Here is a 26,774-nt window from a genome sequence, read left to right as displayed (position 1 = left end):
CATCTGTCTCAAGCGTTTGTTTTCTCTCTCTCTCTCTCTCTCTCTCTCTCTCTCTCTCTCTCTCTCCCAGGACAAGGTTTCTCTGTGTAGCCCTGGCTTTCCTGAAACTCTCTCTGTAGACCAGGCTGGTCTTGAACTCATAGATCCACCTGTCTCTGCCTCCTCCTGAGTGCTGGGATTAAACGAGTGCCACCACCATTGGGTACTGGGTTCCTTCCTCCCTCTCCTTAAACAGTTACTATGGTTACTGCTCCCTCTAAGCGCCCTACTGCACAACCACAGGTCAACATTCCTTGCTCCTAGCCTTCCTTGTTACTTAACCCCAATCTTTGCCCATTCCTCCCTGCCCTGTGTGCCCACCATTTGATCATGAGCCCCCCACTCTCATCTGTCTTGTGAGATCCTATGTGTGACTGAGAGCACGTGTGTCTTTCTGTGCCTGGTTTACCTCACTTAAGGATCCAGTTCCAACTCTGTCAAAAATGGCGGCACTTGGTTCTTCCTAGTGGCTGAATGGTCTCCAGTCATATGTTTGTATTATGTTATATTTACTCAATCATCCGATGGCGGAAGCTTCGGGTCTCTCTGTTCCTCAGCTGCTGTGTGAAACATTAGCTCAGATGACTATTCAACATTTCTAGACAAACCAGAAATAGAATTGCTGGACTGTATAGTACTTCTGTCTTCAGTTTTTCAAAGAAATCCGCTGTTTCTTACCTCATGAGAAATACCAAGCTGATGCTCTGCTTTTCTTTCTATTGCCATAATAAAGAGCATGGCCCAAAGCAGCTCAGAGAGGAAAGGGTTTATTTCAGCTTAGAGCTTATAGTCCATCATCCAGGGAAGCCAGGGCGGCAGCTCAAGCAAGGCGCGAACCTGGATGCAGGAACTGAAGCAGGGACCATGGAGGAGTAGCTTGTTCTCTGTGGCTTTCTCATCCCTCCCAGGACCACCTAGCCAGGTTGACACCATCCACCGTGGGCTGGGCCCTGCATCAATCATTCATCTAGAAAATTCCCCCACAGGCTCGCCTACAGGCCAGTCTGAAGGAAGCATTTCGTCCGTTGTGGCTTTTTGTCTTCCCAGATGACCTAGTTTGTGTCGGACTGCCAAAAGAGTCAACCAGCACAGTTGGTTAAGAGGGGAAGTACCACTGCTCTTTCCTTCCTGAACAGCTTCAGGCTGTGAGACACCGCCTTAGGTGAGAAAAGATGCTAGAGACAGATAGCAATCTAGACAGGGCCACCACCTGCCATGGCCCGCTCACCAGAACTCAACGGCTCCCCAGAGCATGGCTACCTTCTTGGCAGGCAAGGTGCCTGCTCTCTACAGAAGCCAACAGTGTTTGTAATTGTAGGCCCTGTCTGTCCTGATTCCAGGGGCCCGGTTCAACAAGGGCCTGTCAGAGTCTGTGAAGCTGAGAATCCAAGGCTGTCCCCAGGGGTACGACTCTGGCTCACTGGCTCACTGACCCCCATCTGAGTCATGAAGACCTTCCAGCTGGCCTACAACCTTTGGAGTTACGGGTAGGACTGTCTGGGTCCCCAGGAATAAGGTTGGCCATGCTATGGATTAACAGAAGGACAAATGTCAGAGACCTGCCATGTGTGGCTACCCAGGATGCTATGCTCTGAGTAAGAGACAGCATATCCAGATCACCGTTTTAGATCATTGATTTAGGCAGGGTACGACAACCCGTGTTCCCTGCTTGGGCCTGCTGCCTATCCTGCTATGCTGGAGCACACAGCCTCCTTTGTGTGTTCAGGGCAAGCGTTGAGGCAGGAAACTCTCTCAGCTCCCAGCAGTCCGGAGGAGTTGCCTATGTTTTGAATTTCAGCAGGAACGGAGCGCGAAGCTTCTCTTAGACCTCCGAAAAGGCAACTGAGCAGCAGTCAGTGAGCTTCTCCAGGCTCATGCTCTTACTTGTGTTACACAGGGTAGTAGGATTCAATTTCCTCCATGTGCGCCACAGGGCAGCCATGTTGCCAGAAGGTTGGCACAGGAAGCTACCCACTGGCTTGCATCCCTCCCACCCTGCCACCCCGGGACAATCTCCGTTACTATGGAGATGTACCCACAGAGGCCTTCACTCTAGAACTTGCCATGTGCCTGTGAGTACTGAGGTCACATTTGGGCTGAGCCTGGTAGTTATGGGGCTGACGACCTCATGTGTGATGATGGGAAACTGGGGTGCTTTAGAAGGGCTTCCTGGCTTAGCAGGACCAATGAATGGGTACCCTGGGAGGTCATGTGTCATGGGATCTAAAGCAGTCACTTTGTAGACCAAGGCTACTCCCTACCCACTACCATACTGTCTCACCAGGCTCTATGTTTCCCTTTGGCAGAGTAAAGGTCGCGAAACAAACCTTACCTGCCTCAAAGATGAAATAGCTACTGATGTGTTTCATGGTACCCTGCCCACCTGTACATGTGGTCCAGATCCAGGTCTAGACAGCATAACTATACTTTAGGGGTGGAGCTTCCCGGGGGAAAGAGGAAGGCACAGCCAGGGGCTTTCTGCATCCAGGTCTAGGTTCACAAAGGAGGCAGCCGAGGAAGCAGAGGATACCATCAGCACTATGTGCCAGATCAACCCTGCGGCTGACAGTGGGTATAGAGGAGGCGCTGCCAGAGACCACAGTCCAAGCCGAGTTCAGTCGTTATGGCTCGCAGCCTACCATTTTCACCCTGCCGGCAGCTGCCCCTTTCCCATTGCTCTATGCTGAAGGAATTATCTTTATTTTGAGAGGGACAGAAAGCCCTCATGGGCTGCAGCAGCCTTTTGATTGAGATCACCTCACTGAACACTGTATGCCTGCCCCAAGTGAGTTCCAGCGGATATCCCCCGAGAGTCTGTGGAGTCAGCCTGTTGGGCTGGGAAGACAGGGAGGGGAGCCCCATTTCTTTCCTCAGCTCCCAGAGAGGGGCTGCTGACAGCTATTCCTTTATGCCCAATGACCTTGGCATCAATCTTGGGCTCCCCTTTGTCTCAATCTCTGGGCATCTTCCTTGTGGGAGACAGGGCTAAGTGAGTGGCCCAGAAAGTGGATACCTCCACAGCGTGGTGGCTGTTAGTGCGGGCTGTAGCACCAAGCCTTGGATTAAAACTTCTGCTGTAGGGTGCAGTCAGTCTCTGTGTTCAAAGGTAAAAAGTTGCGACTCTGGACAGCACTCACTAGCTTCCACCCTGTGGAAGGCAAGCAGGTGGGATGTCTCCAGTGATGTAACTTGCTAGCATTTCCCTGTGGACACATTGTTTCCTGGCCCTCACCCAGAACCTCCAGAGCCATCCAGGCTGTGCAGGCTCAAACAGCCAGGTGTGACACTGGGCTTCACTGAGCCTCCTCACTGGCTGCCTTCTGAGGCTCCCATGCGGGCGAGATGAAGACACGCTACTGATGCTGCATCTTGTGTGCTGTCGGGAAGAGCTGGGTGGGTGGAGGTGGCAGCCAGTGTCCCTTCCACATGCTCCTTCACCCCAGCCATCCTCAGGCCAGAATTCAGAATCTCCCCACATCTACCGTCGTTCATTGCTCAGCTCGTGGGCCTTTCTCAGGGAGACACGAGAAGGGACGTTATCAACCCTCTGTGGGAGGTTGTGTGTGCTAATACACAGTAGCCTTCCCTGGGTATATTTTGAAGATCCCTTTTCCCTTAAGGGTCTTTGGAGACTTAAACACCTTTCCCACTGAGCCATCTTTCCTGCCCTTCGGTCCTGTCCCCTCTTGAAGTGGTATGCCAGCGTGTGCTTCATTGGCAGCTCCTGGCTTTCTTCTCCAGGATCAAGAGCACATTTGCCTGAGGGAACAGACCCAGCTGACATGGCAGTTATTGGTGGGGAAGAACTTGGTGCGAGCATGAGTCTATCACCAGTCCGTCAAGTCTCCCATTCCGTCCTCTGCTTCTTGGCTGTTTCTTGTTTTGGCGTTTCTGTTTCATTGGTGTTTGCTCAGTCCAGCTGCTCCAGACCCACCCTACCAAGATGCAGGGCAGTCCTGGGAATGTTTAATCTCCTCCAGTCTCAGGCCTCCGTCTTTATTTTATCTAGTTCCTTCTTTATTCCTGTTTAGTTACCACTTCCTCCATTAGAAGGAAATGAGGATGGGGCTGGATAGGGCTGGAAAGATAGCTCAGCAGTTAAGAGCAGGGGCTGCTCATCTAGATGACCTGAGCTTGGTTCCCAGCACCCACACAGCGGCTTATCACCAATCAGAACTCTACTTTCAGGGGACCCAGTACCTTCTTCTGACCTCCATGGGCATCAGACATGCACATGGTACACATACATACATACATACATACATACAGGCAAACCACCAATACACATAAAAATATTTTTTAATTTAATTTAAGAAATGAGGAAAACCATTTCTTCATACCAGTGGGATAATCTAAGAGACAAGCTGTGCTTCAGAGATTGGTGTGATTAAATAGTGAGGAATTTTTTGGTTTTTGGCTTTTTGTTACTTTAACTTTTATCGTTCCCTTTACCCCTTAAAAAAACCAAGTGGCTGGAGAGATGACTCAGTGGGTAAAATATTTATTGCATGAACATGAGGATTTGAATTTGATCTCCAGCACCCACGTAAGAGCTGAATATGGCTAAGTGTACCGGTAACCACAGTGCTGGAGGAATCCGAGGAGTCTGAGGTAGGAGGATGCTAGGGCTCACTGGTCCACCACTCCAACAGGAGGATGCTAGGGCTCACCAGTCCACCACTCTAGCAGAAGGATGCCAGGGCTCACTGGTCCACCACTCTGGCAGGAGGATGCCAGGGCACACTGGTCCACCACTCTGGCAGGCAGATACCAGAGCTCACTGGTCCACCGCTCTAGCTGAAACCTCCAGCTTCAGGTTCAATAAAAGACCATGTCTCAAAAATTAAGGTGGAGCCCAGGGGAAGAAGACACCGGGCATCTACCTGTGGCCTCCACACTGTGCAGACACATGTGTACACATATGTATACTTACATGTATCCACCACATACATAATTTTAAGAGGTGGGTTTTTTTTTTGCTTTCTTCCTAAGATTTAGTCCCCTTCTCCTGCCCCCGCCCCAGTTTATATTTTCTTACTTTTAAATACTAGTAAAGGCATTTAAACCGTAATGTTTTTCTTTCTTTTTTTCCTTCTTTTGTTTTGATTGGTTGATCTGGGTTGGGGTATTTGGAGAGAATGTAAAAAGAGTATAGCCCTGGCCTTTATTCTTTTCCCTGTGGTGCTAGTAGGTGGTGGCTTGTCGTATTTTCTCTATGAAGTCTTCTGGTTTGTCTGTCTGTCTCCTGACTTTGTTTTGTTATTGTCATCCTGACTTTCCTTGGGCAAGTGTTTGTTTTCGTGCCTGTTTGTTGGTTTGGTTTTGGTTTTTTGAGACAGGGTTTCTCTGTGTAACAGCCTTGGCTGTCCTGGAACCCGTTCTGTAGACCAGGCTGGCCTCTGCCTCCAGAGCACTGGGATTAAAGGCGTGTGCCACCACCAGCAATTGTATCTTCATCCTCATAGGCTCAGGTTTTTATACTCTGCCGTCTGATCCTCTCCATTGACCCCATGGCCTGCCTCACACTGGGCAAGCGCTCTCCCTCTGAGCCACACCCGGCTCGCTCACTGTTCTTAATTTCATCTCCTGATGTAGAAAGATCTTCCTACCTGAAGATCCTCTGTGAACCCAAGAAACAGTCGACTGTGAAATCTGCTTTCTTCTCTTGATCCCCAGAACAAGTGTGAGTGTGGCACGGTTAATAAAAACTCAGAGATAGAAAATGGAGTTCAACCTGAAGGTCAGAAAAGCAAAACAGCCAGCCACTGGCTCTTACCTCTACCTCAGTCTGAAATGGCGATCCTGCCTCCAGGAATCTCACAATGAGACTGTGTCTGAGAGCTGTCTCCTCCCGTCTTATATTCCTCTCTAGTGCTGGGATTAAAGGCGTACACCAGCACTGCCTGGTTTCTATGCCAAACTAGTATGGCTACTGGGTTTAAAGGTGTGTGTCACCCTTGCCTGTCTGTAAGGCTTAACAGTGGGGCTATTTTACGTTCTGAACTTCAGGAAAGCTTTATTTATCAAGATACAGATGAAATATCCCTACATGTGAGTATTGATCCCTGTGCTCAGCCGCTCCTTTTTCTGTCCTGGACAGTGGATATTAGTGTCTTCAATTCTAATACTTTTTAAATTTTTCTCTGTTTTGTTTTTCTATCAGGCATTTGCATGTGTGTTCTGCTGTGTTCCGGGCATGCCACAGTGTGACCTGCTGCTGTCAAGGCTGTCTCTTAGCTCGCCATGTCACAGGGTCCCTTAGCTGTAGATGACAGTCTCCTCTTGACAATCCCCACGTTTCAGCTGCTTGTGGACCACTCTCTCTTTGGTCTTCCTCTCTGTTCCTGTGTGCAGGATCTCTCCTGCACAGCGCTTCTTGCTCGATTTTATTCCCACATGGACGACAACGAACCTCCTTCCCAAGGCCTTGACGTGGAGTTTTGTGTTCTTTGTTCTCTCGGGTTCTCCGCTTTTGTCTTCTGAGGTTTTCTCCCTCTTTCTATGTGTTTCCCCCTCCTATTGTTGAGACATGATGTGCTTTCTATTTTTGAGTGAGACTGTAATATTGGCAAGCTATTGTTCACCCAACCAGCCATGACATGCGAAACCTACATATGTATGCCTGTGTTTATTTTCTTACTTGTCAATCTACACAAGTTGGATCCCTCTCCTTGAAAGAGCAGCAATCTCCCATTTCCACCGCCCCCTCTCCCTCCCTCTCTCCCCACCTCCTTCCATCTCTGTCTTTTCCCACCTCGCTCTTTGCTCCCCACTTCTCACACCTGCCTCTTCTTCTGTGTCCTCCGGTTTGATCTTTTTCACGGTGTCTGTTTTTGACGGTCACACCCTCAAGCTGGCATTTCGTCCTGACAACCCAGATGAGAAGCTCTGTTCCTGCTTTTGTTCGCTTTGCAACGGGGTTGTTAATTTCCACGTCTTAGTCTTTCTATAATGCCATCGTTCCCTCCCATACAGATCTTTTAAATCCAGGCAGTTGTAGCTCCTAGAAATAAGCCATGTGCTTAAGACGTTCACAGAATTCAGATCGCCTAAGGTGTTTCCTGCCGCCTCTGTGTGTGAGTGACAGCTGGCAGGGTAACCAGCTCGCAAGTTCTCTTAGGTTCCTCTCCCCAGGTCCCATTGTCTCCCTTTGCAGAGGAGGCAGAGCAATTTATGGTTGATTGACAGGCTGACTGACTGATTTGTGGGCTGGAAGTTCGACTTTCAGCTTAAACTGTTTGTGAAACCTTACGATGGTGGCTTCCTTCGACTATTGGGACGTCAGCAGGTGTGGCAGCTGCTAGCTGTGGTCCTTAAAGGATGGACATGCTCCTCACACTGTCAGCCTAGGCCTCTGCAAACCCAGCGCTTTCTTCCACCTCTTGGTCACTTCTTACACTCCTGTCCTGCCTGCTGCATCCTCTCTCTGGTTGTGTCTTCCAGATAATCTGGTTTTATTTCTGGCCTTTCGCTTTTTAGCAAGCGTTTCCTGGTTGGATGTTGCAATGACTGTCAGTTGACACCATCGTGCCATGAGCTGACCTTTGCCACTCCCCAGACCTGAGGACAGTTAACCTCAGGAGACCTGATTTTGACCATTGCTGTCATGTTGGAACAAGGGGTGGGAGTAAGCCCCCCAAGCCAGGTGTCTCTGAGGCTCTGTGGATCTTGGCGCATGGCAGCTCTCCTGTGACCCCAGCTTACCTTCAGGATAGTTTTGAGTAAGGGAGACTTCCCCTGAAGCTGGCAGCTTCTCTCTTTCAGTGGGGACAGTAGCTCCCCCGTTGTGCCTGGCATGTTCAAAGGCTGAAGGGAGACATTTACAGAAACTGAGATGTCAGGCGCCATGTGGCCATGACCCTGTGTGGCATGGGTATCCTCTAATGAGTAAGGTGAGGGTCTGGGTACCTGCGAGGGCTTTAGAGATGGATTGGCTCAGCTCAGCTGCTACTTGCTGGGGATGTGGCAGGCACATACCCAATGGTGATGGCCCCAAGGACTAAGCAGGACAGGGCCTTCTTTGCCACCCTAGAGCCATATCTTCTACTCCTCAAGCTTCGAAGAACCCATATACTTCCTTGGAATATGACTCAACGGTGGGTGAGGATGGAGCCCATCACTTGTAACCAACTTCCAGCCCACCCCACCTAGCTGACCCAGCCTCCTGTCTGGATCAAGGTCAAGACAGGAAGTGAGAGGACACAGAGAAACCACAGCTAATGCCCCTTCTTCTAGGGGCTTTAACCTCCAGTCCCTTCCTGTTTCTCTCTGAGACAACTCCCTCCCTGTCTTATGTCCCCAGATCTCAACCGGAGTCAAGGACAGTCCCTCTATCCAACTAGTCACTGCAGGGACAGTGAGCACCCGTAGGTTTCTGCCTCAGTATCTCAGCTGTCACCTTAGGCCCTGACAACTCTTGCTGCACGTCCTGTCCCACTGGGATAGCCCAGCTCCCCAGTTTATGTCCTTGGAGCAGAGCCCAAGCAAGTCCCTTCTTTATGTTCTTTGAACCAATCTGGTATCTTACACACCTGACAATAGAAGCTTCTCACATCTGTGGCAGCTGGTGTAGTACCAGGCTCTATACCGAATCCTGGGACAAATGGTCTCACCTGCTGGCATGCCTCAGGAACTCAGTGAGTTAGCAAGAGGTGAAAGACTGCATCACAAGTAGCATAAAACCAGAGACATGGGGGAGGGATACCCAGGAAGCAGGAACCCTCAGTGGAGATTGTCAATACAGGTCACTGACAACCAGTGGCCTCTGAACCCATTTAAAGCTGCAAACACCAAGGCTTTGTGAATAGTAACTTGCTATCTCAACATCACATTGAGAGTGGGCACTGCAGTAGAATGTCCTTCCAGAGCCTCCCCCCCTTCCCCGACTCAGGATTTCTCTAATCCCTCAAAGAGGTTGGGTTAGGACAGGAGGTGCAGAATTGGCTCAGGGGACAGAGAATTGGTGGCCTGTGGGATGGGTTGTCCTGTGCATGGGGTACAGCAGGCAGAACAGTCCAGTGACACATTCAGGAAGCCCTGCAGATATCCACTGGCTGCAGGAAGACGTTGGCTTTCTTGGGAAGAAAGGAATGAGAAGAGCCAAGCTTTGGATGGCTGCCTGGAAGCAGGGATAGAGGGTAGACTGGAGGAGCCTGCCCCCTCCTCCCAGCCACCATTGCGTGCTTCGTAAGGACAACAGCCCTGGATGGCAGCATCCAAATATAGCATCCCGGCTGTCACGCCTAATCCCAGGCTTGGACACATGCATGTCTCCAAGAGTGTGGGAGCTGTTGGGTCTCACCCCGCCTGAGTACAGACCCTGCTCCCTACCCCCACTCAGCTGGACTCAAAGTCATCTTCGCTTATGTAGACAGAGGGTCCCCACGAGGGGGGCCCCAGGAGCACTCACTGTGGGAGATTGCACCCGGGCCACAGAAAAGGCATATGTGCCCAGTCACAGGAATCCAGTAGTCAGTTGCTGTGCCCAGTGTCCTCAGCCCCCAGGATTGGACTCGCTGGGATAGAATAGCCCCCTGTCCAGACCCTGCTGCCAGTCGCTGGCAAAGAAGTCTGCGACTTTGCCTTGGACGCTGGCTGAATTTTAACGCTGCTTCATCACACAGCCCCGAGATCTGGTTCCTGACCAGGCCTGTTCTCAGAGGTGACATTGTGCCCACCCTCCTGGTGGGGCCTCTCCAAGGGGAGCAGGCTTGGCAGCTGTGGCCTGCATCTGTGCCCGAGCCAGCTGCACGTGGGGCCAGTGATGGATTTAGAAACTTTCTCTTCCGCCGAGCCTGGGTAGAGCCACCCAGACTCCTTCCTGACCTGGAGCCTTAAGAGTGGGAATGGTGGGGGAAGAAGGAGAGGGGGACAAGGTGCCAGAACAGAAGAGGCTTCTCGGGGGACAGAGGAAGCAGCCGCACGGGTAGAAGAGGGTTCTGCACTGGCCCTCTGTGATCTCTCTATAGGTCTTCTCAGCGAGTACCCTGGTTTATAGCAGGAACACATATACCTATAGTCCCAAGGCTGGGTGAGGAGTGAGCTCGCTGTGATAGCAGGTACCATGGTTCTCTGCCCTCTGAAAGGCAAGCCTTAACCATGTCAGGAATCCGATGTGTGAACAAGTGGCCACAAGGGTATAAGAAACTGAACCCCCTCTCAAGTGAGCCCCATTTCTCACAGGTTGGTGAGTTGGCGACTCACCTCTGCAGACCAGGTGCTCACACAGAAATTCCAGACTTATCCTGGGCCCCTCTGCCCAGACTTGAAGGCCAGAATGGTGCCCTCTGGTGGGCACAGACACCATTCTCATCACTGCTCTCAAGGGCTTGTGTGGGGGCACCCATGACCCAGCAGGGAGTCCTCCTCTTGCCACTAGGACCCTCCCAGAGTTTCTTCGTTCGCGCTTTGTCGCGTTTCTTGATTTCTCAAAAGAAGAGGGGCCCAACAGGGGTCAGCGAGTGCCGCGTGCGCATGTGTGACGCAAGCGACTTCCGACTGTAGACGTTCTACGCTTGTCTAGTGCTGTTTGCTCATCACTGGTCCCAGGGTCTTGGAACCTCGCCCAAGCTGCCATGTCTTGTACAGTGCCCAAGCAGGCGAATCCCTTGGACTGCCTGGAAAACGGCTTTGCTTCAATAGCAGGAGTCTCTTTTATACGGCTCTGGACAACGTCACCTTAAAGGATTCATTGGCCAGTCACACGGTTAGTGGAACACTCGGGCTGGCAAAAAAGCACAGGAACCTCTTGATAGTCAGCGCTCCTCTAGGTAGCCCAACACAGGGAGGGATCGCTTGTAGAGTGTCCGTCTCCTGCCTGCTCCCACTGCACATCCCAGTGGATTGATCAGTTGCTCGATGAGAATCTCAGAACGATGCACAGTTAGTGCAGATCCCACCAGCCCAGCACACCTTTCCCTAGCCTAGGAAAGTGTTGAAGTGCTTTAATCCAACAATTAGTGAGACTTCCTCATGAGTCTGCCCAGTATCTAGGGAAAAGGGGCTCTGTTGTCTGCTGCCTCCTACAGCCCTGGGCAGCTCCCTGGCTTGTCTGAACACCACCAGTGCTCTCCTGGGCTGGAGTGGAGAGCTGTGCAGACTAACTGCTCCCGTAGCCCTGGCTGTTCACTCCATTCCTGACCGTGCTGCACTGAGGACATCAGAACTTTCGGCAATTGGAGAAGCAGCCTCTGCCCACCGCAGAAAGTCCCTATGGCTATTTTTGGAATCTTGGGTAGACGCTCTGTCACCAAAGGCAGAAACCACCATCCAGAAGGTACCTGGGCCTAAGAGCTTCAGAAGGATCAGCTTCTTCCTGACCGATGAGATGGTTCCCGACCCCACGAGGAAGCAGGTGCTGCCTGAGGGAAAGGACCTCTTCATGGAGAGAGGAGGTCTCGGGAATAAATGCTGGCTAGGGTGGCGTGCACAGCCAGGTAGGAAGACCATGAGTTTGAAGCCAGCCTGGACTACATAACAAGACTCTGTCTCAGAGTAATAAGAAGAAATGAGTTTTATCAAAAGCTTCTTAGCATCAAATGTTATTTATCCCCCTTGACATGTTGAAATGATTTTATGATGCAGATGTAATGCTGGATGTTATGTTCTGTATGTTCTGCACAGCTAGATGGAGCGTATGGGCACTTGGAAGGGGCCTTCTGCACCCCTTTGTTCGTTCTTTCTTTCTTTCTTTCCTCCTTCCTTTCTTGTCTTTTTATTTGTCTATTTTTTGAGATGAGGTTTTATAATGCAGACCAGACAGACTTCAAACTTACAGAAATCCACTTGTCCTCTGCCTGGAACACTGGGATTAAAGGTGTGTTCCACCATGCCCAGCACACTGTACATTATTTCTATATTAATCTGGTACTTTCTCTAGTTGACTTGCTGGTTTTATAGTCAATGTTTTCTGTTCTTTTCCCCCTTAGATGGGACCCTTCAGAATCATGCTTGTTTGGTTGTAGCTTTCTGTTTTGTTTTGTTTTTCTAGACAGTTTCTCTGTGTAACCCCAGCTGTCTGGGAACTTGCTGTGTAAACTAGACTGCTCTCGAACTCAGAGATTTACCTGTTCCTGTCTCCCCAGTGCTGGGACCAAAGGCGTGAGACACCATGCCCAGCTATTGTAGCTATTTTAAAGAATCAGCTTTTAAATTTTCTTATCCATGTTATTGTTTTTAATGCATCAGTAAGTTAGATTTAAACGGTCATTAACGTATTTTTGTTTTCTTTCTTTCTTTCTTTCTTTCTTTCTTTCTTTCTTTCTTTCTTTCTTTCTCTGGTTTTCAAGACAGGGTTTCTCTGTATAACAGCCCTGACTATCCTGGAACTTGTTCTGCAGCACACACTGGCCTCGAACTCACAGAGATCTGCCAGGGACTTTCCCCCGCTGAGCCATCTCACAGGCCCTTTTTAAAATTTTTGAATACTCATTTGATAATTTCCTTTGGTACAAGGTCTCCATATATGAACTCACTAGGTAGCCAAGGCTGGCCTCCAATTCCCTGTGACCCTTCTGCCTCAGCCTTCTGAGTACTAGGTTACAAGGGTAGACAGGGGTGGTCAGTGTCACTACTCCTGGCTTTGTGTTTAATTTTGTATTCATATCACAATAATAATTTGCAACTACACTTTTTCTCAGAGTTCATTTTGGAGCTGACTTCATTAACTTTTACATGCATGAAATATTGTTGTATTTCCATAACTGCCTGTAGTGAATGTTTTAACTCTTGGGTGACCCTCAAACTTGGATGACCCTCAAACTACTTGGTACCTTTCATTTCTAGAAACTGCATTCTTTACAATTAACCTTTTCTTGGTAGCGTTTTAGGTTTTTGTTTGTATTTTTTGTGGGTTTATTGTTTGGTTGGTTGGTTTTTGGTTTTTGAGACGGGGTTTCTTTGTGTCATAGCCCTAGCTGTCCTGTCCTGGAACTAGCTCTGTAGACTAGGCTGGTCTTGCACTCACAGAGATCCGCCTGCCTCTACCTCCCTAGTGCTGGGACTAAAAGCTTGCACCACCAAGCCCAGCAACATTTTAGTTTTTAATATTGGATCCAAGGAATATTGTCCTATGACTTTTACTTTGGGAATTTGTTGACTTTTTCTCTGCTGCCTAATATGGATCTGGGAGCTTCTGACAAGATTGTTGATGATTTTGTATTTATTTCGCACTACTTTTGAGCTAAACTGTGGAGGCATGCTAAGGCCCCTCTTCTGTGAAGATGGAAAGGTGTACATATGTCTGTCAGGACCCTAGCCTCCAACTCCCAACACACACACACACACACGTGCATGCACTGGCATTTGCAGGCCCTGGTGCTATAAATGCCCCTTTGCCTGGGTCTGTTCTGCCCTGCCCTGCAGCAGCCCTTACGCCTGCTTTCCTACCTGCCTGGCCCCTCTGCTTTTGTTCTCCTCTGCTTGTAAGGTGATTGTTCTGAACAGGTTAAGTAAGAGTAGAATTTTCCTGGCTCGGTCACAAAAGTGAGGAAAGCAGAGCTGAGAGGTCTAAAGTGGATTAGAGACCAGTTGAAAGTGAGGGTCATAGTTGTCTTAAGGCAAGGGCACTGGGAAGGAACTCCTGTTTGAGGGTGTCTAGGGAAAGGACAGAGAAGAAAGAAGGAGTTCTATGGAGAGGGGGCCTCCACAGTTCATCCCTTACCTACAGTGCCCTCCCCTGCCCCATCCGAGGCCACTGAGTCCTCCTGTTTCGGGGAAGCAGGAAGGAGGCTGTCCCATGTGGTATGCCACCGCCCACCTCCTGCTGTCCCAGAAATGAGGCACTGGCTAGAAATGCAGTGGCCTCGGATGCAGTTCCCTCCTAAAATAAACTTCTGGGGAACCATGAAAATAATGCATACTAACTGCAGACAACCATAACCTACTGCCTCTTCGTTAGGAGGAACCCTAGAAGGTGGCTCTCCTGCAGGGACACTCTACCAGGACCGCAGACTTTAGGGCTGACATGAGGACCAATCCACTTCCTTTGTTCAGCATCTTCATGTAAAGTTGTACCCATAGCACCCTAGAATTCCTCCTGGAAGGTTGTCTTCATACTCAGGGCCCCTCCAAGCGCCTTTACAGTGTGCCGGTTTCTGCTTCTCATGATCCTGACCTCAGTTGCACACCAGCTCTTATTGCCTTTTTCCACATCTCGTACATTCTGATTTATTTTGAGATAGATTCTCATGTAGTCCACACTAGCCTCAAACTCACTACGTACCCAAGGGTGACCTTGAACTCCTGATCTTCCTGCCTGTGCTTCCCAAGCTCTGGATTACAGGCAGGCACTGCGAGGATCAGTGTATGCAGTGCTTGAGATGGAACCCATGCTTTATGACATGATTTTAAGGTAAGCTATTTCTATGTAGTGTCGGGTGGCTTTAAATTTGTGATTCCTCTTTCCTGGTCTCTTGAGTGTTGGAATTACAAGTGTCCCTCCACACTTGGGTTCCTTTGTTTCTGCTTAAGTGAGGTTGAGTACTTCTACAATGCTTATTAATCGTTTCTACTTAGAGAAGAAATATGTAGCCAGCCAGCCATGGGACTCCCTGCCTGCGTGTTTGCAGACTCCCACCCCCTCAACCCATGACAGCTGGCATCTTGCCAGGCTCTTGAGGCTAGCCCCAAGTGGGTCAGCTGGGGGTGGGAAGCGTAGCACACTGCCCCAACAATGTCAGAAGCTGCCAAAGCCTCCAGGCTGTGACTGTCCTGGGGGAGAGCAGCAAAGGCTGGTGCCAAGACCGGGAACCAAGTCCCAAGGGTTTCTCCTTGGAGTTTCTGAGGAGTTAGAGACTCTGTGTCGCGCAGCTTTGTCGAGTTTATAGGACACGAAGCAGACACCGTGAGCCCTTAACCTCTAGTAGTTGCCAAGGAAAAAGCAAAGAGAAAACCTGTGGCTATGGGGGACCCATTCTCTCAGGCCCTTTACCTCATGTTACTGGATCTGTCCAGTCACCGGGGCAGGGGGCTGTTCTTCATTTTAAGGTGAGGCTATCAGCGCATGAACATGGAAGATGAAGTCTTTAGGGTTGCTAAGGGGTGAAGCTGGCATGCAAACCCGGGTTGTAGGTGGGAGGACACAGGCTCAGATACTTGCTGTTAAGGGCAGTTGGGGTCAGAAGGGGAACAACTGCAATGTTAAGATGTCCCCAGACGAGCAGACTCTCTGTGTGTATCTCTGGTCAGCGAGTCGGAAGTCATGAACCACAGGACCCAAAATCATGGCTTGAGACCCAGAGGTTTGGAAAACTCCCACTGTCTTGCTCAGGAACATTCCAAGCAAAGTTTGCTTAGGGGCCCAGAATAGCGAGTCCTAGCCAAAAAAGGATAATTATTCGGTTACATGAGAACTGAAAATTAGGGAGTTAGAGCCAGAGCACGCTTCGTGACTATTTTGAGTCCTCTAGCTATCTCTGTGTTTTTTCAGCAGAGGCACGTCTGCCCTCCAAGGGGAATTCTTTTATCTCGTCTCGCTGATAGAACACGCACAATAGTTACTGAAAGCCTCACCTGTCACTTCTGCATAAACAAATGAGATGCAGCGGGCAGCCATCCCCACATCACAGATATTTTTAGACATAGGTGGCTTCAATCTAGAAGGCTAAGGTATCAGGGAGAGAGTCCAGGTCCCAGAATAGCAGGGCCACACGCTCAGCCTCATGAAGCCTTGGTGTATAGTCTGTGGTAACTCGGCTTCCAGAAACAGGGACTCCTAACTGTTCTGGTCAGCTGAGGAAGAGAAGGCACCTCCTGCCAGGGACATCTCCAGGCTACAGAGGACCTTGTTCTGGGAGATTTGTCACCAAAACTATGTCTAGGTGAACAAGGACAGTCTACGCCACTAATGCCCAGTTGACCAATGTCAGCTCCAAATATGGCCTTTGACTTTAAACAGGACATATTTAATACTTGCTTGTGTGTGTGTGAATCTTTCACGATGAGATCTGGGCTGTCCTTAACTTCCTACAGCTTTTCCCACTCCTGTTCTCTGAACCATGAGTCTTTCACTTGCTTGGGAAGACCACATAACCCAGGGCCAGTTGTCTTAGGGATAGGCCACTCCCTCTTTCCCCATCTCTTATTCTTGTGGCCTCTGATGTGAGCTGGGAGATGCCCTGGGCAGGGTGGGTCGTAAGACAGAGGCAAGGCACCTGGGGGAGCACACACTGGCCTAGCGATTTACAGGCCACATGACAAACCAGAATTTGGCAAAGCCCCCACTTTGGCCAACAAAGCCTTTTAGATGCCCAAAGGCACTCCTTAGGGTTGATTTATGACTTTTGCTCCATTTAGACACTTTCTAGATTCAAGTAAGAAAATCTATTTTTTATTTATTTATTTTTTGCCACCAATTTTAGGCTTTTCACTTTTTTGTATGGATCCATCTTCTCCCTTGGTTTATCTTTTGACCAAAGAATTTTCTTTAACCTTCCTTGAGGTACACACAGGTCTGCCAACTCTGTTGGCTGCTTTTGTTGTTTAAAAAATAAATCCTTCTTTTATCCCGATATTTGAAGGATGTATTTGTTGGCTTCTGGACTGTCAGCAGTGTGATTTACTCAGCACAGGGGGTCTCTGACTTGCCTGTCCCTGGAGGGAAGTCAGCGTTCATTACTATAGGCATTGCTAGTCCTCTGTGTGTATTAATGCCTGAGACTCTTTTTTCAGGCATTCAGGCTTTGATGTGTGTTTGATAGTCTCTGTGTATTTGTTGGTTGTTGCTGTGGAACAATCCTTTTGTACATTGTGAAAATGTGTTGCTCTCATTATTAATAAAAAGCTGATTAGCCAATGGCTAGGCAGGATTTTTGGTGCAGAGAGAATGCTGGGAAGAAGAAGGGCAGAGTCTGAAGAGTCTCAAACCAGGGAAGGAAGAACTACATGGGAAGTTCATAGATGAGTTAAACAAGCCTTGGGGCAACACATAGATTAATAGAAATGGGTTAATTTAAGTTGTAAGAGCTAGCTGGTGACAAGCCTAAGCTATTGGCCAAGCATTTATAATTAACATTAAGTCTCTGAGTGGTTATTTGGGAAGTGGCTGGTGGAACAGAGCTGATCCTGGTCCCAAGGAAAAACTTTGCCTACAGGTTGCTGCTTTGTTTTGAGTCCAGCTTGGGACTCTCTGGCTTTGAGTTTTTGTTTTTTTTTTTTTTTTTTTTTTTTTTTTTTGAACGTCTCTCATTCATTTGGGACAGTCCTCCAGTTATTATCTTAACAATTCTCTCCTCTGTGCATTCCCCTCCCGCCTCTAGGACTGACTGGCAAGCTGCAGCTGACATCACACACGGCGGTATGAAGTGCCCACAGCTCTTGCCTCCCTCTGCAATGCCCTCCCTTCTTTTTCCTCTTTGCATTTCAGTTTGTGTATTTTCTCCCCTCCTGTCCTCCATCTCACCAAATCCTCCTCCAGCCACATTGTCTGAGGCTGAGCAGCAAAAAAATGGTTTTTAAAAATTAGTTTAACTCATTGTATCTTACGCATGACTGTTTTGCCTGCGTGCATGAATGTACAGCATATGTATGGCTGGCGTCGAGTAAATGATGATTGTAAACTGGCGCGTGGTGCTGGAAATCCAATCCCAGTCCTCTGAAAGAGCAGCAAGTGTTCAGAAGTATAATCTTTGACGCGTTCTAATCCCAGCAACCTTCCTTGCCATGGTTGCTTCCTCCTCCTCCCCTTCTTCTTCCTGTTTCTCCCTCGACCTCATTTTGAGACAGGATTTCACTATGTATTTATTCTAGGCTGGCCTGGGGTTCACAATTCTCCTTCCTCTGCCTCCCAAGTGCTGGATTGACGAGCCTACGCACCACACCTAGAACCTTTAGACTTTCTAGGTTTCCGGCTCTGCAGGAGTCCCGAATTGGTTTATATAGAATCCCTTCCTTTCTTGCTAGACCCCTTATTGTCCTGGCCATTGTAAACCGCTTACTTTGCCTTTCTGTGATGAAACTCTGAGGTAGGCTAGTTAGCTCATAGCTTTGGAGGCTCTGGCAAGGGCCCTGTAGCAAACAGCAATGGTAGGGTTCAGAAGCAAGTGCAGCCGTTGCCAGACAGAAAGTCAGAAGGCTGGTGGTCCAGGCTCCGGCTCTTGCAGCCACCCTCTCGTGAGACCGTCCTAATCCCTGACCTGAGGAGATCCCACAAGGTCTCACCCACTTCCCAGATTAGAACCAGCTCCAAATAGCACTATACCACAGCACCTTCTGATCATCAGTCTAGGTCATCTATCCTTCTGTTCTTGCTATTAAACGCAAAAGGCTTTACAGTTTTCAGTTGACTACTGAGAGTTCGTTCATGTGTGGTAGAAGCTAAGGTAAAAAGAATTTGTATATGGAAAGAGGCAAGCCCCCTCTGGCAGTCTGCTAGGTGGCATTCCTGTCTTTCTGTCAAGAGTTGAGCTAGGTCAAGGATTTCTTGCTGTGGTCACCTTGGGTGCCCCATAGGCTTTAGATCCCCCAGCAGATGGGCTGTCATGGCTGTGTTCAGGGAAGGATTCAGGCACTGAAGGACAGTCCCCAGCATGGTCCTCAGCCTCCAATTGTTCCCTATTGTCCCATGACGGTATTCCTTAGGAGATACCATACAACATTGTCCCGTAACACCATTCCTTAGGAGATACTATACAAGCATCTACTCACCCCAGATGGGAAGCCAACCACAGATCAAAGTAAGTAAGGCTAGCTCCGAAGTCCAACTTGGTGAGGGTAAAAGTTTATACGGCTACATAGGAGACTGCAGGGGAAAGGCTACTTCAGGAGCGGGGATGACTCAAAGGCAGCCGCGTTACCAAGAGCCCACCTCAGCAGAGGTGATGGCTTATGAAGACTAGAGCCTTGGAGGTCTCTGCGTGACGCAGAAGCAGCTCCACAGCTCAGAGAGTGTCTTCTAGGGAGTTCGGCTGATCTGAGCCTGGTCAAGTCTCCTCAGCAGGCATTATAGCTTATATAAGCTTGGGGAAAGAGAGACCTAATTCCTGTGTTCCCTTCCCTTCCCTTTTTTTTTTTTTTTTTTTTTTTTTTTTTTTTTTTTTTTTGAGACAGGGTCTTGCTTTATGGTTGTCCCTGGCTGGCTTTAAAACTTGCCTTGGTTACCAACTTGGCCTTGAACTCACAGAGATCCACCTGCCTCCAGAAAACTTTTTTTGCATTCGTTTTTAAGATTGTATTTATTTTATACGTATGGGTGTTTTGCCTTCATGTATGTCAATGTACCATGTGCATGCGGTACCCATGGAGGTCAGAAGAGGACACCAGATCCGCTAGAACTAGGGTTCCAAACGGTTGTGAGCCACCACGTGGGGGTTGAGAAGCGAACCTGGGTCCCCCGTAAGAGCAACAGGTGCTATTAACTGCTAAGCTATCACTACTGACCCATCATCTCTCCCACCCTGAACTTCCTGTGTCTCAATGAGCTTCTAGCTTTAGAGGAAATTGCTACACAACACCTGGCTGCCTGTGTCACCCTGTGAAGCTCCCCAGCTGTCCACAGAACAGATTCCTGCTGTCAGAGTCACCAGGGAATGGGAGAGGCCTCTGTCATCGTCAGCCATGTTTTGGATGAGCCTGTGCCCTCAGCCACAGCCTCTACAACAGCGGTGCTCTGCCTGGTGGTCTGGGGCCAGGAGATGAAGTGGGGTTGAAGGCTCTACAGAGCCTCCTGACCACCTCCATTGTAGAGAAAACCTCTGCTGGACATCCTGCAGGGTGCTAGGCCCACAACAGGAGGGCAATGGCTGCTGCTGCCCCAGGAGGATGTGGAAAATGTTTGCTGTCCTGCGCCTGATCCCCGCCCTCCCATCCTTATCACCGGCATCCCATGGAGTCTTTCTCATGGGAAACTGGCAAGGCGGCAATCATGCCAGAGTGCCAGGCTCCAGCTTGGGTGCCGCTGTCAGCTTGCTACATGGAGCAAGGCCCCCAGTTTCTCTGGGTAGTCTTTCTTCCTCCACTTGGCCACAGTTCTGGGCTCATTCATGAAACTCAGGTGACTTGGAGATCTACAGCCCAGCTCTGGCCGATCCCAGCAAGCGTGAGGTTTTGTAGTTGTTCAGTGAGAACTGTGACACTTGCACACCCTAACTGGCAACAGTGTGTGTGTGTGTGTGTGTGTGTGTGTGTGTGGTGTGTGTGTTTCTGTGTTTGGTATATGCATGTGCACACATGTAGGTACAGTATACTTGCCTGTATGCACACGTGGAGGCAAAAGGTCAATACCAAGTGCTTTCCTCTTTTTCCACTTCATTTTTTTGAGACAAGATCTCTCACTGAACCTGGAGATTCCAGTGTCAGCTACACCAGCTGGCCCACTGGGCCCCCAGGGAGCTGCCTGTCTGCCCCTCCCCCACACCAGCAGTGCTAGCTTTACAGGCACATACTGCTGCTTTTACATGGGTACCCGGGTTCCGAACCCATGCCTTCATGCTTTCACAGCAGGACTTTACCTACTGAGCCACCTCCCCAGCTCCAGCCCTCCTTATTTTCGTTTCCACCGTCATGTTGAGAGTGGCTGAGGTCCTTCTCTGCCAGTGATCCAGTCCCCTGATTCCCAGTCTAGTGATGCCATTTCAAGTTTGTGCACGTTTGTAGAAACGTGTCTCATCCATGTTGGCGCCTCAGGTCTCCCCAGGCTTGTGTGCCCCATGAAAGGCAACTGTATGTAGGGGCACCATGTAGACTCACACGAGACTCATTCCTGCCTCTGGCCTCAGGTTGCATGCTCAGCCACATGTGCCCATGTTGCGGGTAGTTCCCGGGCCTGCTTGCTCTGCGCCGTTTCCCTAAATATGCACGTCTGAGATTTAATGACTGCCTGCCAGTCACTGCACCTGCACTGTGGAGGCACAGAAGCAGAGGGAGCTTGCTCCCCTGAGAGGAATTAGGGAACACCCACAGGGCTAGATCTTATTAAGAACCGATACCAGCCGTGTGGCTTGTAAACCAGTGTGGCTTCCAAACCCCGCAGCAAGTGAGTTAGACCCGGACAAGGGAAGTCCAGCACTCAGCCATATCTAGACCCTGTAGCCCGATGGCGACAGTGGAGAGGCAGCGACCCTTTGGTCAGCCTGTAGCACTCACGCCCTTACCCTCCAACACTCAAGTCCTTATCCTCCTATACAGCTCCAGTTCCTCTTCTGCAAGGTCTTGAGTCTCAGAATAACCCAGAGCAAATGAGGCCACCCGCGGAAACTGCCGGCCCCATGTATGGCACACATGAGCACCCAGGGGATGATGGCAACTGCAGCCATTGCCGTGGCATGTTTACAAAGAGCCAATAAGGCCATTAGTTCCTTAAGACAGCCACTGACCCCAGGCCCTCATAAAGACCTTTCTTCTTAGGACATCTAACCAAAAGGGGGGGGGTGAGTTGGGGAGGCAGATGGAGCCCATTCCTTTTTCCTTCACTTCAAGAAAATATTTGATCCCCACGTTCTAGCCTGGAAGGTGACTCGGGAGAGCGCCAAGGGCAGGATTCACTTGGGAATGATTCTTTCTGCTTCATTTAATAAGAGTCCATGACCGCGAGCTGTTCAGAACCAGCCTTCGCTGACTCTTCCAAGGGAGCCTTGCCTCCCTCTACCAGGGTGACAAGGCGTCCTAAGACACCCAGAAGGGCTTAGAATGAGCTGGCTTATTGTGGGCTTTGGGGCTTCAGGATCTCTGGCAGAAGTAAATCCCCATGGCCTCCTTCAAACCCCAGCAACCACATTGTCATCCTCTGGCATCCATGCACCACATACACATGCCCCCCCCTCTCTCACACACACACAACAACAACAACAGCAAACAAACAAACAAACAAACATGAAAAAAGTCAGAGGACTTTGCCTAAGCGGGAAGTTCTCCTTCAGATCCTTATCCACACCCCCTTCTTCCCTACTGATGGCCCACTGTCATTGAATCAGTTCAGTGGGGACATTTGATGGGCTGACAACAGGAGCAAGAATGGGCAGGAGGCCTGTCAGTTCCTCAGTCTCTTGGCCTAAGGTTATAGCAGGCACTTGGGACCTCACCCTCTAATCGCTGGGCTAAGAGCCTCCTGGAAAACGCACCTGGGCCTGGCCAGGAACTATCTAGAGTTTTTACCTGCTGGACCCAGGGCTCTGGGAGGAGGGGAAGGACTACTTTGCCACTGGCCGGGTCCCTGACAGCCTCTTTTTTTCACCCACAGGAGCTATTGGGAGCTCACTTACTGCACCAAGTATGCGGCACACAAAATTGGCTGTTTCTGGCCTAACCCGGAAGTGGACAAATTCTTCATCATGATCCACCATCTCTACTTCAGCCAATGCCCTGTCTCCGGCAGAGCACTTCAGGACCCCCCCAACAGCGTCCTCTGCCCCTTCCTCATGCTCCCCATCACAGCCACGCTGCTCATGACTGCTCTGGTGGTCTGGAGGAGCAAACACACAGAGGGCATCGTGTAGGTATCCCCGGCGATGGGGAGTTGGGCATCATGGGCCCAGCAACAGCATCAGGGGCTGGTAGCGAGGCAGGCCCCACAGTGCATCCTGCTCTAACCTAGTTAGCACAGGACTTTCAAGCGGCTCTGCATTAAGCTAAACATGCTCTAACTGGGGGCCCCTAGCAAGGGAGCGGGGGGGCATGCTTCTCCTTACCTCTGAAAGAGTTCTAAGTGCCAAATCTCTGGTATACTCATCACTGTGGCGGACTTTCTGACCTCCAAGCAAGATGGCATAGATGTGATTGTGGATGCATAGTTTGTGATTAAAAGAGTATTCCTAAACTTTGGGACGTGTTCTAAATTTTGGGCAGAAACCACCACCTATACAGAGAGGCAAAGAGTGGGAGAAAAAAATGAAGCCACCTCTGAAGATCTGTCTTTGGCTGATGGGGGTTTATCTCGGGGCCTCTGACCAGATGATACTCAAAGGTCCCCTGTGTGTGCTCAGGGGTTCCCAAGCGATTCTGATGTCTTTATCCTCACTACACAGTCCCTGCTTTCTGTTTTTCCTTTTTTTTCCCTCGAAGACAGGGTTTCTCTGTGTTCTAGTCATCCTGGAACTCTCGCTCTGAAGACCAGGCTGGCCTCAAACTCATAGAGATCCGCCGGCTTCTGCCTCCCAAGTGCTGGGATTAAACATGTGCGCCACCACTGCCTGGCACAGTCCCTGCTTTCAGTCCTTGGAAACAATCACACATTCACGATTATCAAGAACACCTACTACAAGCCAGAACCAAGGGCCCTTTCCTCATACTTGTTAGGAATTTTTCCTAACGCAAGCTCTCTGCCTACGCAAAAATCCCAATCAAGCCAAAACACAACAAGCCAAATTAAGAAATATCCAGGTTTAATGGGATTCCTGTGCTCTTGGGTGGCCCTGAGGGGGGAACCGGGAAGCCGCTAAGGCAACCAGGGAGAGGAAAGAGACCAGACATTTCTCCTCTGGGAGCTCGCTTAAATACCCTGTGGGAGTGGCATGCTGGGATTTGGAGTCCAGACCAATACAACTCCAGGCCTGGGGGCTATGCTCCCAACTTAACAATACCCTCTTCCCTAAGAAAACCCCAATACACAGGGTAAGTGAAGGCCAAGAGGTGCCAGGGATATGACTTCTTCCTGTACTTGGCACTGCCCCTTTGGTCCCTGGGAGGCCACGGACAGTAGTGACAGTATTTATTTGAAAAAATAAGATTGAGCTATAGCGGTGCATGCCTGCAATCAATTTGCAAGGGGTCTTGGGCTCTGCTAGAGCAGAAAGTGTTTAACTGAGCCATCTCTCCAGCCTGGAGATGCTTTTCTTTGTGCTTCACCTCCATGGTGTGTAACACGATTGATAAAAACCCAGAGATAGAAGTTTGGGTTCAACCTGAAGGTCAGAAAAGCAAAACAGCCAGTCACTGGCTCTTTTAGGGACTGAGGTACAAAGATTGCTGTGAGTTTGGGGGCAGCTTGGGCCATATAAGGACACCCTTTTTTTTTTTTTTAATTTCGGAGCAGAAAGGGGAAGAAGGAAGACAAGGAGAGGCAAAGGAAGATGAGACGGAACTCATTTGCCTGAAATGGAGACTAGCCTGCCTCCCAGGGCTTTGACAAGGAAATCCACAAGGAGGGTAAAAAATAAGACTATCATAAGGCACAGACTCCAAAAGCAGCGAGAGAACTGGGGAGCGCGGCTCGGAAAACGGAGCTGACCCAGTGTTTGTTCCCTGAGCTGCTCATATTAACGAGCTCACAGGGTTTCCGGTAAACCAAGAAGGCTGGAGGTTGAGGTCATCTTCAAAGCATGGCCATCCATCCGAATGTGCTCAACTAGGCAGGAGACAGGCCGGGAAGCCGTGAGTCCAAGACCCCTCGCATATCGGCCTTCTAGGGAAGCCTGGTCCACTGGGAGTGGATCTTGATCCATTTGTCACAAAAAGAGCACTAGTGGTGTCCTCCCGAAGACAAGTTGGGAGTACGGTCCAGGAGTCTTGAGTGTTCTCAGTGATTTCTCTTCTAGGAACTCATCCCAAGTACGTAATTAAACATGTGCAAAATGACCCATGGGGAGTACAAGCGGAAGAGAGGAGACACCCTCAGCGGCCTGACAGAAGGACCGCTCCATCAGATTAACTCCAGATGACAGCAGACAACTCGGTTTCCTTAAATGACATACATGCTGGTGTGTTTCACAGAACACGAAGTTCATTGGAAAGGGCAGATTTTAAAACAGGAAATCAAGGTGACCTCTATGCTATGTTTGTTTATACACCCGGTCCCTGCCCCAGGCCACATTGCGCTGGGGGGGGGGGAGGAGTCATGTCAGAGGCCTCCCAGAAGACAGTACAACACACTCAGGTCCCTACGCGGCTACTACCATCTAAGTTGCTGGATGTCATTTCCTGGTGAAGGGTGATCTAGTCCAACCCGAACTGGCTGTTCTAGCTGTGGGTCCTTGAGCAACTCACTCACCTCTGGTAGCCACGGGGGGGAGATGATTTGGAGTATATGAGGCATCTGCCTTTCCCCAATGATGGTGTTTGATCTCCTGAAAGACCCAGTAGCCAGTCAGAGGAGTCCCCTCCTTAGGGCCAGGCAGGAAGAGTGATGCCTGAGGAAAAACTGGCAGCTGAGCGCAGGGAGGCCGTGAAACACGTTTTTAAAAAGATTTCAAAATTTATATTTATACATGTATAAGCATTTTTCCTGCACATATCTGTGTGCACCAAGTGCATGCCTGCCGCCATTAAAGGTCAGAAGTAGGTGTCAGAATCCCTGGAGGTTACAGGTGGTTGCAAGCTGCTGTGTGGGTGCTGGGAACAGAACTAAATGGGTTCTTGGCTAGAGCAGTAAGCATTTAACTGAGTCATCTCTCCATCCTGAAGATGCTTTTTCTCCGTGGTTTACCGCCGTGGTGTGAAGCACGATTAATAAAAACCCAGAGACAGAAATTGGGGTTCAACCCCACTGGCTCTTACCACTATCTCAGTCTAAGATGGTGATCCTGCCTCCAGAAACCTCAAAAAGAAACTGTGTCTGAGAGCTGTCTCCTCCCATTTTATATTCCTCTCTAGTGCTGGGACTAAAGGCATGCACCACCACCACCCGGTTTCTATGGCAAACTAGTGTGGCTACTGGGATTAAAGGTGTGTGTCACCACTGTCTGGTCTGTAAGGCTGATCAGTGCAGCTGTTTTACTCCCTGAACTTAAGGCAAGCTTTATTTATTAAAATACAAATAAAATATCACTACAATGGAGCATAGAGGAGCACTTTTCAAGACTATTCAGAAGAGCAAACTCCTTACAGGACTAAGCCAAGACAGGCTATGGGGCGGCCAACTTTGCCTTTCTACGCATGTTAGAGATAGAAGTTCCCTGAGAGAGGAAGCTTGCAAAATGATCCCTCTTCTGGAACCCACCCTAGGCAAACTTCCTGTCTAGCCACAAACCTTGCAGGACTTTCTCCAACACACTGGCAAAAAGCTGGGGAAACTTGTTTTCTGGTCACCTTGGTGTTGGTGCAGAAGGTGGGCAGGAATGCCTAGAGGGCAAGGGCAAGTGGCAACTATTGTTCATGACAAGCACAGGCCGCCATGACAGCGTCTGCACCCATGCCCAGCACAGGCCGCCATGACAGCGTCTGCACCCATGCCCAGCACAGGCCGCCATGATAGCGTCTGCACCCATGCCCAGGACAGGCTGCCATGATAGTGTCTGCACCCTGCACAGACTCATCCCATCCAAGGCACAGAGAAATTCTGGCATCTTCTTTTAAGGAGTCCCACATTAACAAAAGGGGACAGGAGATATAGTTCAGTTGGTCAAATGCCATGCAAGCATGAGACCTCAGCTCAATCCCCAGAACCCATAATAGCAAACAGAAACAAATAGTACCCACTGATAACCCCGAGGGCTGAGAAGGCAGAGACAGGTGACTCTCTTGGGGCTACTGACCAGCGAGCCAACCCAGACCAACGAGACTCCCATGTGCATAATAGCTATGTGCCCCACCCCCATACACAAAGGCAAAGTTGCCATGTGCAGGTGATGATAGCAGACTATCTGGATCAAACCAGAAGCCAACTCCACCAAGGGAGAGGCAAGTCAATCAAATCAGATGCTAGTTCCTCCAGGGTGGAGGCAAGCCAGCGGCTCTCTGCCCTTCCGTTTCCTATGTATCAAGGAATGACTGTGGGCCTTAGACAATTCAGTGTTTGCAAAGAGAGCCCTTGACAAGCCCCACCATATCCCTTTGGCCATGGGACTCACCTTTATACAGGGATCTGTGAC

At 49.7% G+C, this 26,774-nt stretch overlaps 1 protein-coding gene across 1 annotated transcript in view; it reads left to right on the top strand.

Moving 5' to 3' along the window:
• The window catches only part of Ramp1 (receptor activity modifying protein 1), a 48,054-nt gene extending 25,242 nt beyond the window's left edge, over nt 1–22,812 (top strand). Inside the window, exon 3 of the mRNA XM_057762529.1 lies at nt 22,211–22,812. Coding sequence (XP_057618512.1) covers nt 22,211–22,466 — 256 coding nt within the window. The 3' untranslated portion in view covers nt 22,467–22,812. The remainder of the gene's footprint in view (nt 1–22,210) is intronic.
• The last annotated feature ends 3,962 nt before the right edge of the window (nt 22,813–26,774 follow it).

This window comes from Chionomys nivalis, chromosome 2 (genome assembly GCF_950005125.1).
Source record: "Chionomys nivalis chromosome 2, mChiNiv1.1, whole genome shotgun sequence".
NCBI classification, from domain to species: domain Eukaryota; kingdom Metazoa; phylum Chordata; class Mammalia; order Rodentia; family Cricetidae; genus Chionomys; species Chionomys nivalis.
This window is presented reverse-complemented; position numbering and strand designations above follow the sequence as displayed.